The 12384-nt window shown below is 53.8% G+C and overlaps 1 protein-coding gene across 1 annotated transcript in view; it reads right to left on the bottom strand.

The window, feature by feature from the left end:
- The window catches only part of RABEP2 (rabaptin, RAB GTPase binding effector protein 2), a 13078-nt gene extending 694 nt beyond the window's left edge, over positions 1 to 12384 (bottom strand). Inside the window, exons 1-12 of the mRNA XM_066383184.1 lie at positions 11765 to 12384; positions 11084 to 11293; positions 7308 to 7465; positions 5466 to 5576; positions 5028 to 5378; positions 3273 to 3368; positions 3082 to 3180; positions 2113 to 2268; positions 1189 to 1366; positions 1038 to 1049; positions 901 to 956; positions 332 to 448 (exon numbers count right to left, since the gene is read on the bottom strand). Of these exons, the coding sequence (XP_066239281.1) occupies positions 332 to 448; positions 901 to 956; positions 1038 to 1049; positions 1189 to 1366; positions 2113 to 2268; positions 3082 to 3180; positions 3273 to 3368; positions 5028 to 5378; positions 5466 to 5576; positions 7308 to 7465; positions 11084 to 11293; positions 11765 to 11825 (1605 nt within the window). The 5' untranslated portion in view covers positions 11826 to 12384. The remainder of the gene's footprint in view (positions 1 to 331; positions 449 to 900; positions 957 to 1037; positions 1050 to 1188; positions 1367 to 2112; positions 2269 to 3081; positions 3181 to 3272; positions 3369 to 5027; positions 5379 to 5465; positions 5577 to 7307; positions 7466 to 11083; positions 11294 to 11764) is intronic.

Raw genomic sequence — 12384 nt, 5'->3', positions numbered from 1 at the left:
CCTGCCAGCCCCACAAGGGGCAAGGGCCTAGGACCAGTGTGCTCAGGAGCCCCACCTCCCCCAACCCACGGTGAAACTGGGCTCAAGGGGGCAGCCTGAGGCAGCAGGGGCAGCTGATGTGAGCAGCAGGCCACGTGTCTGTGCCAGGCCCTGGGCTAGGGGCTTCCCGTGACTGACAAAGACATACAAGAGCTTTAACATATTTGAGTAGCTCAGGAAAGAACCATGCCAGCCCCAGAAAGAGGAAGAGGACTCCCTTAACCGGGGGCTGTCCTTGATGACCCAGGACAAGTCACCTGGAGCACCCTGGTGATGAGGGGACATACCGTACCTGCAGGGCCTGGGACAGTCGTACAAAATCCCTCTGCACCTGTTCACTGGTCTCCAGCTCAGCTTGCAGCCGTAGCACCTTGGCCCTCTGTTCTGAGAGGAGGTCCGTGAGCTGGGCCTGGGGGGAGAGTATGCGGACTGGGGCCTTGGGCCAGACAAGCGGGTGTGTGGCCAACTGGAAGGGCAGCCGCTCTACACCAGTAGTTTTCAACCTTCATACGCTTATAGACGGGCGAAAATAGAATTATTTCAGGGACCGCTAAGGCAGAAATCACCCTGAGCATCAGCGAATCTAAGATCATTGGGTCTGCAATCCTCATACAACATCAGGGTGGTTCAGTCTTTTGCAGACTGGCACTAAATTTCTGGCGGACTGGTCTGAGGACCGCTGCTGGAGAACACTGCTCCATACCGCCCCGGACTGACCTCTCCCGGAGGGCCAGAGCCTGGCGGCTGCCGCAGGCCTCCCACCACCTGGCCTGACACAGACAAAGGGCGGCAAAGTACCGGTTAGGGTCTCGTCCCTTCCCTCATCCTCCCCCCCGCCCTCTGGCCTGACTTCCGCCTCACCTTGCTCTGTTCCTGCTGGATGCGCTCCATCTCTGTCCTCAGGCTGCACAGGGAGGCTAGGAAGCCAGGCAGGAATGTCAGGCCAGGCCGCCCTCCTCCCTACCTCCCCATCCGCTCCAGGCTCCAGCCATACTCACCCTCTAAGACCTCTGCGTGGAAAGGAAAGAAAGAGAGGTCAAGGCTTGTTCTCACACCGTCTCCGCTTCCCCCTCTTGGTACCCAGGTGGTCCCACGGGGAGGTTGCCCCGCCTGAGAGTGGGGTGCGTGGCCCATCTTCTCTCCGCTCACCTGTCTCCTCCCGCTGCACCCGCAGCTGCCCCTCCAGGCTGGCCCTGGCCGCCGTCTCTTCCTCCAGCGCCTCCCGCAGCGTCACGATCTCGATCCGAAGGCGCTCCGCCTCGTGCTCCCGGGCCTGCTGTTGGGCTCTTGCCTCCTGTCCTGTGCGCCGCACCAGCTGCTGCAGCTCCTGGAAGGGGTTATGGGGAGGGGAAAGGAAGCTGTTACAAGGGCAGACGACCCACATGCCAAAGGTCCAGCGCCGGGCAAGTGGACCAATACTGGCAGAGCGGTGACTGTTAGCAGCAAGCAGCCCCGCCCCCGAGGGGGAGGAGCCTGAGGAACGTGCAGAGTTTCAGATCACCTTCAATAAAGCTCAGAACCCACTCAAATTAGGACTCCATTGTTGAGGCAGGCACGTGTGTGTCATAAAAATGGTACCAAAAAAGAGCAAGGGGATGGTCACATTCAGGGAGGTGGACACAGCAAAGCAGTATGGGTACACATAAGGAGATTTACGTTGTATTTTCTGGGTTGGCAGGGGTTCTGGGCAACGCTCATATTTTTAATAAATTAATATCAGACCATGCGCAGATCAATGATGACAACTTGTTAAGAACCAAAGATTATGATGAATTCAACTTTGTGGATCTCACGTCACTTACAAATAAACCAACTAAAGCTTCTTTCACGTCAAGCACTCTGTTAACTCATTTTTCTCTTCATGCCCTGCTGGCGAGGGGGTTTGGTCCCCTTTTCAGATGAGGAAACCGAGCCTTAGAAAAGTCAAGTGAGCTGGCCAAGGTGACACAGTTAGAACATAGCAGCCTGGGTCTGTCCTGCAGTCCCACGGTCCCGGGACAGTGCTTTTCTGTGCACACAGCAGAAGCACCAACAGGGAGAAGCCCAGGCCCTCACTGCCTGTGCTCCCCTTACCTGGACGGAGGTGGGCAGTGACTCCTCCTGGCCCTCATCCTGCTCCAGAGCCTGGGGGGCTGAAGATGAGGGCTGCTCAGCCCGGAGCCCTTGATTTTCCTCAGTCAGCCGCTTTACTTCATGGCTCAGGCACTTGTGAGAGGTGGCCAGCTCTGCCTGGGTACAGAGTCAGCACAGGGCAATGAGGGGGGACAAAGTATCCCTGGTCCCCTGAGGCCAAACCCTGAGCTCTCCCCCCAGACCGGCTGACAGCCAGAAAGCCCTCGCCCTCCTCCTCTGCGGAGGCGGGAAGAGGCACCTTTATTATGCGACAGTCTCCCAAGTTCTTCCTACACCATTCTCAGGGCCTCGGAGGTCACACACTGGCAGCCACAGGCCACGGGTGTTTTATTTAGTCCATGTTTTTTTTTAAACCTTAAATTAGTTGCTAACTTTACAAATTGGGAGACTACACACAAATACCCAGATTTCTGGCTCTCTTGACATCAGGAAGCCTGGCAGCACTGAGCTCGAATCCCCACACGGCGCAGCCGAGGGCAGGCGCCCCGGGCACATCTCTCTGCTCGTCAGGCTGCGCCTTCCCACCACACACCTGGCCCAATTCCGTCATTCACAGCTCTCAGCTGATCCTGGGAAGTATCTGATTTTGCAATCCTTGCTTTTAATCCTCCTGACTCTGTAAACTAGGTCCCATTATCTCAACTTCAAGGCAGCACGGCTGTGGCTCCCGGCTTGTGGGATCAGCTAAAGACCACAGAGCAGACATGTCACGGGCTCTACCTGAATGCACAGCCCCTGCTCTGGCCACAGGGCCAGGTACCCTGGAAACCCTTAACCCACTTGGCACCAACTCCAGGTGCAGCCTGCACAAGACAGGTGCCTCAACCCCTCAACCTTCCATGTGCCCCCCTCAGCCAATTCCCATCACACTGCCCCCCCTCCCGCCCGCCCCAGCCCCCACGCCCTCACCATCTGCAGCTGGACCCGCTCCTGAGCCTGGCTCACGGTCCCCTGCAGGGTCTGCAGCAGCTGCTCTGAGTTCTGGACCTGGGCCAGGAGCACCTGCATCTGTGGGTGGAAGGGGCAAGCGTGAGGTCAGGGCCCGGGAGGAGGCACGCAGCCAGAGGCCATGCTGGGGCCTGAGTCGAGGCTGGACCCACCTGCTTGGCACAGTCCTCATTGCTTCGTCTCAGGCCCTCTTGCAGCTCGTCCCGCTCACGGCTGATGCTCTCCAGGTCCTTTTGTAGCTGCCGCCCCTGCCACAGACCCTGGCCTCAGTCTTAACCTCCAGGGGAGGCCTCCCTCCTCACAATGCCTCTTATGCCTTGCTTTTTTTTTTTTTTTTTTTTTTTAAAGTGAGAGGCGGAAGGCAAAGAGACAGGCTCCCGCATGCGCCCCAACCGGGATCCACCCAGCAAGCCCCCTACAGGGTGATGTTCTGCCCATCTGGGGCCGCTGCTCCATTGCTTAGCAACCAAGCTATTTCAGTGCCTGAGGAGAGGCCATGGAGCTATCCTCGGCGCCCGGGGCCAATTTGCTCGAACCATTCAAGCAATGGCTGCGGGAGAGGAAGAGAGAGAAAGAGAGAGAGAGAAAGAGAGAGAGAGAGAGAGAGAGAGAGAGAGATGGGGGATGGGGTAGAGAAGCAGAGGGTCACTTCTGCTGTGCCCCTGACCAGGAATCAAACCTGGGACATCCACACACCAGGCCAATGTTCTACCCTCAGCCAACTGGCCAGGGCCTTTTTTTTCCTTTTTTTTAATCTCAGTGGGTGGTGCCATCATCTTCGCAGTTGCTCAAGTCAAAAGCTCAGGAACTGATGCTGATTCTTCTCTTTCCTCCACTCCAGATTTCCAATGCCCCAGCAGGCCCTACCAGTCTGCCTCCCAAGTGGATTCCAAATTCACTTCTCTTCACCTCTGCTGCCATCTCCTGGTCCCAGTCACAACTTTCTTCTATGCCAGAGTCTCCTAACTAGCCGCCTCACTCCTCCTGTTGCCCTCTCCCCTCACGACGGTCCATTCCTACAGAGGCCCAGCGGTCTGCTAACAGCTAAAGCAGAGCAGGCCTCTCCCTGGTTTAAACTCCTTAGAGCAGTGGTTCTCAACCTTTCTAATGCCGTGACCCCGCAATACAGTTCCTCATGTTGCGGTGACCCCAAACCAAAAAATAATTTTGGTGGCTACTTCATAACTGTAATTTTGCTACAGTTATGATTCGGAATGTAAATATCTGATATGCATTATGTATTTTCCGATGGCTTTAGGCGACCCTGCTGGGGTCGCGACCCACAGGTTGAGAACCGCTGCCTTAGAGGCTTCCCACTGCGCCTCATCTGAAATGCAAACTCCCTACAGGGTGATGTTCTGCCCATCTTGGCCTCGGGCGCCGAGGATAGCTCCATGGCCTCTCCTCAGGCACTGAAATAGCTTGGCTGCTAAGCAATGGAGCAGCGGCCCCAGATGGGCAGAGCATCACCCTGTAGGGGGCTTGTAGGCACGGAGACTGACCTCTGGGGACCCTGCCTTGCTTTCTGGTCTCATCTCTCTTCTCCCTCTTGGTGACCTTCCTGTTTCAGACACACTAGTCTGTCCAACCTCAGGGCCTTTGAACTTGCAGCTCCTTCTGCCCCCAATCTTTGAAGAGTGCTCTTTTCCCCATCCAGGTTGGTCTCCAGCACTGCTGTGACCCTATTCGTTGGTTCTGGACCTCTCGTCCTGTGGCACTGACTTCCTCATGTGCCCATGTGCATGTATGGGCCTGGTTCTCTCTCTAGGGAAGCGCCAAGAGGGAAGGAGTCTTCTCTTCACTGTGGAGCCCCCAGCTCTTGCTCAGCCTGGGCGTAGCAGGGCTCACTAGTACTGATGCAGGGAGACGGGTGCACGCACAGACAGGCACCTGCCCACTGCACTCACCTCCATTTGCAGCTGCTCCCACTGGGTGTCTGGGATGAGCTGGTAACCAGGAGGAGGCAGGTAGATGCCCTCAGGGACCAGGGTGCCCGTGGACACCAGAGAGGCTGTCTCTTCCTGCTCAGGGCTCAAAGCCTGGCGGCCACGGGGCAGCGAGGCGCTGCTGCCAGCCCCGCCGCCGAGGGAGAAGGAGGAGATGGAGGCACTGTCGTCACAGTTGTGGGCGAAGGCCTCGGCCGCTGCACCCCCATCTCCACTCAGCTCCTCCAGAGGCTCCAGTGGGGGAGACAGGTCCCGGGACGGAGGCAGCAACTCCGTGGAGCCATGCAGGGAAGGGGGATACCGGGGACGTCTCTAGGGAAGGGGGGCAGGGCAGAGGCTGGAGGGCCAGGGTCCCGCGACGCCCCCTCACCCCTCTGCGCCCCCCGGCCTCCCGCTCACCTGGATCTCCTGAATCAGCTCCTCTGCCCTCTGCAGTTTGGCCTTCAGCTCGTCGATCTCCTGCTCCATGGGCAGCACGATCTCCCGCAGTTTCTCCGAGTCCTCGTGGGCCTGAGGGCATAAGAGGTTGAGCCATGACGGTCCCCCTCCCGACTGCAGGACCCCTCAGGTCGGTTCAGAGCTTTCTTTCCAAGCACACCAGCTTTTCCAGTCCTCCCAAGGCTCTGCCCACCCCCATTTCAGAGGCTCTGGGAGCCCCACGATCTGCCCCAGGTCACACGGCACATAAAGGGGCCCGAGTCACGAAGACCTTTCTGTTGCCCAACTACCCACCATACTTCTCTTCCCCAATATCCATTTTTTAATTTTATCATAGAATTGACCATTTTTAGTTGGGAACATAGCCTAAATTCTAGAATACCATCTACATGTCTCAGCTTTCCTATACTAAGCATGGCTACCTAAGTTACAGCTAATGAGATGGAAGCCAGTGTGCCGTGCAACTTCCAGGACAGCTCCTTAAAGGAAGAGAACGTGCTCTCCTCCTTCCTGCTGGCAGGAATGTAGACAGAGCTAGCACTGAAGCAAGCATCCTGGACCGTGAGGCAGTAAGCTACCTACGGCAAAACAGCAACATAGAAGGGGCCTGAGTTCCTAATGACTTTTTTCTAAAACAGAGTTTATTTGAGCCGAACTGACAACATATGCTGGAGAACAAGATCTCAAATGCTCTGGAGAATAACAGCTTTGCAGCTTCCCTAATGACCTGAACTGCCCTATCATTCCAGTTCCTCATCGTTTCCAGGTTGTCTTGGAAATGTCTACCTCTGGACTTGAAGAAAAACAAATCTCTGCCCTGGCTGGATAGCTCAGTTGGTTAGGGTGCTGTCCCAATGTGCCAAGGTTGCGGGATTGTTGACTGCTTCTCATCCATGCTTTGACCAGGGGGCTCAAGCCAGCGACCTTGGGCTTCAAGCCAGCGACCTTTGGGCTCAAGCCAGCGACCTTTGGGCTCAAGCCAGCGACCCCATGCTCAAGCCAATGAGCCCACACTCAAGCTAGCAACCTTGGGGTTTCAAACCTGGGTCCTCAGTGTCCCAGGTCCATGCTCTATTCACTGCACCATCACCAGCCAGGCCTGACCTTCATCTTTCTAATGAGGCAACTGACTCTATTGGGCCTCATCTTTCTAATGAGGCAACTGACTCTATTGATTTCCTCAGGCATAAAATGAGCTAAATACCTACCTCACAGGGCTGCTGTGAGGCTCATGTCAGGTAATGAAGTGAACTTGCTTTGAAAGATGGAGAATTTGGTAATATGTCCTTCCTACTATATAGTTAATAACAGCAACAATAAAGGAGACGATATAATATCTTGAGAACAAAAATTTTAGAACCAGATTGTTTAGATTTTAAGTCCCAAATCTCCTTTTTATGTGCAAAAGAACTGCAGAGAACTACTGAACTTCTCTGAGCCTCATCTTCCTGTTAAATGGCTCTCACGGGCCTTGTTTTCAGGGGGAAGGCTGGGGACCCTGAATCTGCCAAGCAGTTATCGGAGTGCCCCGCACAAGGGGCGTCCTCGAGGTCAGCTCCCTTTGCTCTGCATGACTGTCTTTAACTTCGGAGGTACATGAATCTAGTGAAGCCCCTTGTGAGTGGCAAGCAGGACCGTGGTAAGTATGGAGCTAACACGTGCCACACCCAGAATGAAGACTGGGTGCCATGCTCCCAGTGATCTGGGAGTGGCACGGTGACAATCCCTCTGCCCCACAGTCACCTGTGACTGCCTCGACATCTTTCCCAACTCTGGGGGGTTGAGAGGCCATCCCAGCCCCACCTTTTCCATCTGCTTCTCCAAGGAGTCCAGGGGGTGAGCCCGGGACAGAAGCTGCTTCAGGCGGCCCAGCTCCCGCTCCTTCTCCTCGCAGTCCTGCTGCTGCTGCTGCCGCTCCTGCTTCAGAGACGTGATCTGGGCTTCATAGCTGCTGATGGAGTCTGGCAGGGCGGGAGAGCAGAGGGCGGGAGCGTCAGTGCGCTGGCCCCACTGTGGGCGCGTAGGGGGCTCTCCAACACTGACACGCTCGGAGAGGCGATTACTACAGCGATTAAGACAGTGGGCTTTGTGGAGAGACGGCCCGGGACAATCAGTTAGTCTCTTTGCCTTAGTGTCCTCAGCTGCAAAGTGCGGACACTAATGACTACCCCACTGGGTTGTTCCAAGATCAAAGGAGAGGACATGCGGAAGGTGTTCAGCCCTCTTCCTAGAAACAATAATGCTTAAGATACGGTTCTATTCCATATATATATATACCAGTAACAATATATACATATATATATATATATATATATCAATTGACATATATCAGTAATACCAATAATAATCAACATCTAAAAATAGTAATGTTTATTATTTATTTTCATAGTTATTTATTTTAACAAATCCAAGTAGTTCAACCAATAGCCAGGCAGCACAACTTAATCAGGAAAACAAATGAGTTTATGAGGAAAAGAGTAGTTTCAGCCACTGGTGAACAAAGCAGGAATGACCCATAGCAGAAAACTGATCTATGACTCTTCTTTATCATTGTTGAGTATAATTACCCTCCCAGTAGAAAGGCTAACAAATTTTAAGTGCCACAGGTTTTAAGAATTCTGCAGGAAAAAAAAGAATGTCATTTAGTTTAGAACCTACAAAAGCTTATAGAACTTGAGTAATGTATTTTTTTTTTTGTTTTTTGGTTTGTTTTAGCGAGAGACAGACAGGAAGGGAGAGAGATGAAAAGCATCAACTCATAGTTGCAGCACCTCAGTTGTTCATTGATTGCTTTCTCATATGTGCCTTGACCAGAGGGCTCCAGCCGAGCCATTGACCCCTTGCTCAAGCCAGCGACCTTGGGCTCAAGCCAGCCACCATGGGATCATGTCTATGATCCCACACTCAAACCAGCAACCCCACACTCAAGCTGGATGAGCCCACACTCAAGTCAGCAACTTGGGGTTTCAAACCTGGGTCCTCAATATCCCAAGCCAATGCTCTATCTACTGCACCACCACCTGGTCAGACATTAATGTACTTCTTTTTTTAACAGAGACAGAGCGAGAGTCAAAGAGAGGGATAGATAGAGACAGACAGACAGGAACGCAGAGACATGAGAAGCATCAATCATCAGTTTTTTGTTGCGACACCTTAGTTGTTTATTGATTGCTTTCTCATATGTGCCTTGACCGTGGGGCTACAGCAGACCGAGTAACCCCTTGCTCGAGCCAGCGACCTTGGGCTCAAGCTGGTGAGCTTTGCTCAAATCAGATGAGTTCGCGCTCAAGCTGGCGACCTCGGGGTCTTGAACCTGGGTCCTCCTCATCCCAGTCCGATGCTCTATCCACTGCGCCACCGCCTGGTCAGGCAATATACTTTTTATTGCATAGTGTGAACTACGTTATTGCTTACATAAATTTGTAATATATCCTGTTAAAGAAAAATAAAAGAAGAAAAAGAAATAAAGGTTCTGCTGCCAAATTGCCTGGGTTCAAATCTGCTGCTTGTTAGCTGTATAACCTTGGGCAATTTATCTAACCTCCCTGGAACTCTGAGCTTCCTCTGAAAAATGGAGCTAGTTAATAGTTCCTACCTCATAGAGACTGTTATGAATACTAAATACTTATAAAGCATTTAGCTCATTGTTTGGTATATATATATATATATTTTTTTTTTTTTTACTTTTTTATTTATTTATTTTTTACAGAGACAGAGAGAGTCAGAGAGAGGGATAGATAGGGACAAACAGACAGGAACAGAGAGATGAGAGCATCAATCATTAGTATTTTGTTGCACATTGTGACACCTTAGTTGTTCATTGATTGCTTTCTCATATGTGCCTTGACCGTGGGCCTTCAGCAGACCGAGTAACCCCTTGCTGGAGCCAGAGACCTTGGGTCCAAGCTAGTGAGCTTTTGCTCAAACCAGATGAGCCCGTGATCAAGCTGGCGACCTCAGGGTCTCGAACCTGGGTCCTCAGCATCCCAGTCCGATGCTCTATGCACTGTGCCACCGCCTGGTCAGGCTGATATATATATTATTACTGTCATTGTTATGATGTACTCAAATAAATGTTAGCCATTAAAAAAATGTTAGCCATTATTACTGTCGTTGTTGTTATGATAAAAGATTTAAGATAGCCTGACCTGGTGGTGGCGCAGTAGATAGAACATCAGACTGGGATGCGGAGGACCCAGGTTCGAGACCCCAAGGTCGCCAGCTTGAGCATGGGCTCATCTGGTTTGAGCAAAGCTCACTAGCTTGGACCCAAGGTCACTGGCTCGAGCAAGGGGTTACTGGGTCTGCTGAAGGCCCACGGTCAAGGCACATATGAGAAAGCAATCAATGAACAACTAAGGTGTCGCAACAAAAAAAACTGATGATTGATGCTTCTCATCTCTCTCTGTTCCTGTCTGTCTGTCCCTACCTATCACTCTCTCTGACTCTCTCTCTGTAAAAAAAAAAAAAAAAAAGATTTAAGATAGTTTCTCTCATAGGTATAGAAATTTCCTTTAAAATAAATATATGTAAGTTTTTAAAAGGTGGACCTAGACCCTGGCTGATTGGTTGAGTGGACAGAGTGTGGGCCTGGGGTATGGACGTCTGGGTTCAATTCCCAGTCAGGGCACACAAGAGCACTGACCTGCTCCACCCCCTTTCTCTCCCCCTTCGTTTGCTCTTCCCTACCCACAGCCAGTGGCTCAACTGGTCCAAGTGTGGGCCTGGGCGCTGAAGACAGCTCAGTTGGTCAGGAGTGTGTTTCACTATGTCCTCTCCTCTCACTTAAATAAAACTGCAGAAGTCTGGAGGCAGGGACCAGTGCTAGAAAGGGAAATGATATGATGGATGGGGATTTCAGAACAGTTACTCTGGAAGCCAATGTCAAGGCCAGACTATAGAAGGAGTCATGTGAGAAGGCTGGGGTAACAGCCCAGTGGAGTTATCCAGAGTTTCACTACAGCAGTGACAGTGGAAGCAGAGGGCTGGGACAGGACTGGAAGCTATTTCAGAGACCCTGGCCTCTGACTAGAAGAGAAGGGGAAAACAGAAAAAACTGGGGTATCTTGTGCTGCATCCCAAGTACATACAGAGGTTGGAAGGGAGGAAAGGAAGTCAGTGCACACGTGTGTGTCGGGTGCAGTATGGGGTGCGAATGCAGGGGTGCTTGGGGAGGGAAGGAAACCAGAGGATTAGACTCACAGACAGGGCCCAGGGCTGAACCTGAAGCCCAGAGGCTCAAATGAGAAGCTTCTCATTTTCAGGGATGATCAGTCATCAGTGAAGGACAAGAAATGACAGAGGGCAAGGGGACAGGTAGAAGCTGAGAGATAAACTTAGCTAGGACTGACAGAGCTGCTGCCAGCACAAGCAGTGCCACTGTGACAATTAGCAAAGGATGCCCTCCGCCCCTGCAAAAAAAAAATAAAGAAAAAAAAGGATGTCCTTCCATAGGCCTAACCCTGGGGTAAGCAGCCCTACTAACCTGCCCCGTAGTTTATCTGACCCCTTGACCCTTTTCTGGTCATGCAGTCCCATCTACGGGCTGATGGGGCGTCTGGAAAGAGACCCTGCCTCACCTTTCAGGATGGCATGCAGGGAGGCCACCTCCTCTTGACATTGCCGCTGCACCGCAGCCACAGCCTCGGCCTTCGTGCTCTCGCTCACCTCGGCCACAGCCTTCATGGTCTCCATTTCTGCCAGGGCACCTGCCAGCTCAGCCCGAAGTCGGCCGAGCTCCCCTGACTCAGCCTCAGCCTTTGCCCCCTCCTGGGGCTGGGGCTCAAACGCTGTAAGGGACAAAGATCATTCTCTCTTCCCATCACTCCAGGATCCCAAATAACCCAGGACACCAAATCCGAAAGTTCCGCAACCTAGTAAGTAGTACTGCAGCGCAGGTCACCGTCCCTTCCCCAGACCCGCCCCGCTCACCTGGCCCCGCCTCCTTTTCACCTAGGCGTGGCCTAGCCCAGCCTCTTCCCCTCAGTTCACCAATCCCCTTTCCCTTGACACGACCACACCCTTCCAACGGCCCCGCCCCTTGCCCACCTGGCCCCGCCCCTCACCCACTGGGCCCCACCTCTCACCTAGCTTCATCCCTGGAATTGCCAGGCTAGACTCCACCCCTCTTTCCTGGTGGCGCGACCCCGCCCCTTTTCCTAGTCTCCCTTCCTTATCACTCCCCCCATCCGCCGGCTGCTAAGCGTGGCCCCGCCTCTGGCTTTGCCGCTCCTCGCGTGCACGGACGCATCCTCACGTACCAGGCCCCGGCCTCTGTCGCCGGCCATCGTCGCCCGCAGCCGCCTGCGCAGCTGCCGCCATCGCCTCCGCACAAACGGCGGGGTCCCACACTCCCTGGTGACCGTGCTCACAGCTTCCGGGTCCCCTCGGCTATTTCCGGATCCGCTCGGCAGTTTCCGGATCAGCCCGGCTTGAAGCTGAGGCTGGACTTGAGGGAGGGGTTTCCGAGCGTCGGCCGAAGGTATCCGAGTTGACCGGACCGCGGCCCCAGGCCCCGCCCTCTCCGCCTTCCTTCTTGGGTAGCGCTGTTCGAGGACACTAGTCCTTCAAACCCCGAAGTTCTTTTCATCAAAGGCTTCCTGGTGTCTCCGCGTGACCCTGCAGGCTCTGCTCAAATTACACCTACTCCGGGACGCCCGCCGGCCTCAGCCAAAGGAGGGCGGAGCTCTCGCGGGCTCTCTCGAGCCCCGGAGCCGGCCCCTTGCTCGGTCTCTGGCCACCCTTCCGCTGGGGCCTGGCTCACATTACAGCGAATTGTGGCCCGGCCTCCCTGCATCTCCGCCCTCGTGGCGAGTCCCTCGGGGCAGGGCTGGGTCGGCTGCACGCTTCTGGACGCCGAGAGCCCCCGCGTAGCCAGTCC

This window comes from Saccopteryx leptura, chromosome 4 (genome assembly GCF_036850995.1).
Source record: "Saccopteryx leptura isolate mSacLep1 chromosome 4, mSacLep1_pri_phased_curated, whole genome shotgun sequence".
In the NCBI taxonomy this organism is placed as follows: Eukaryota; Metazoa; Chordata; class Mammalia; order Chiroptera; family Emballonuridae; genus Saccopteryx; species Saccopteryx leptura.
Note: the sequence above shows the minus strand (reverse complement) of the source record. Positions and strands in the feature narration are given on the sequence as shown.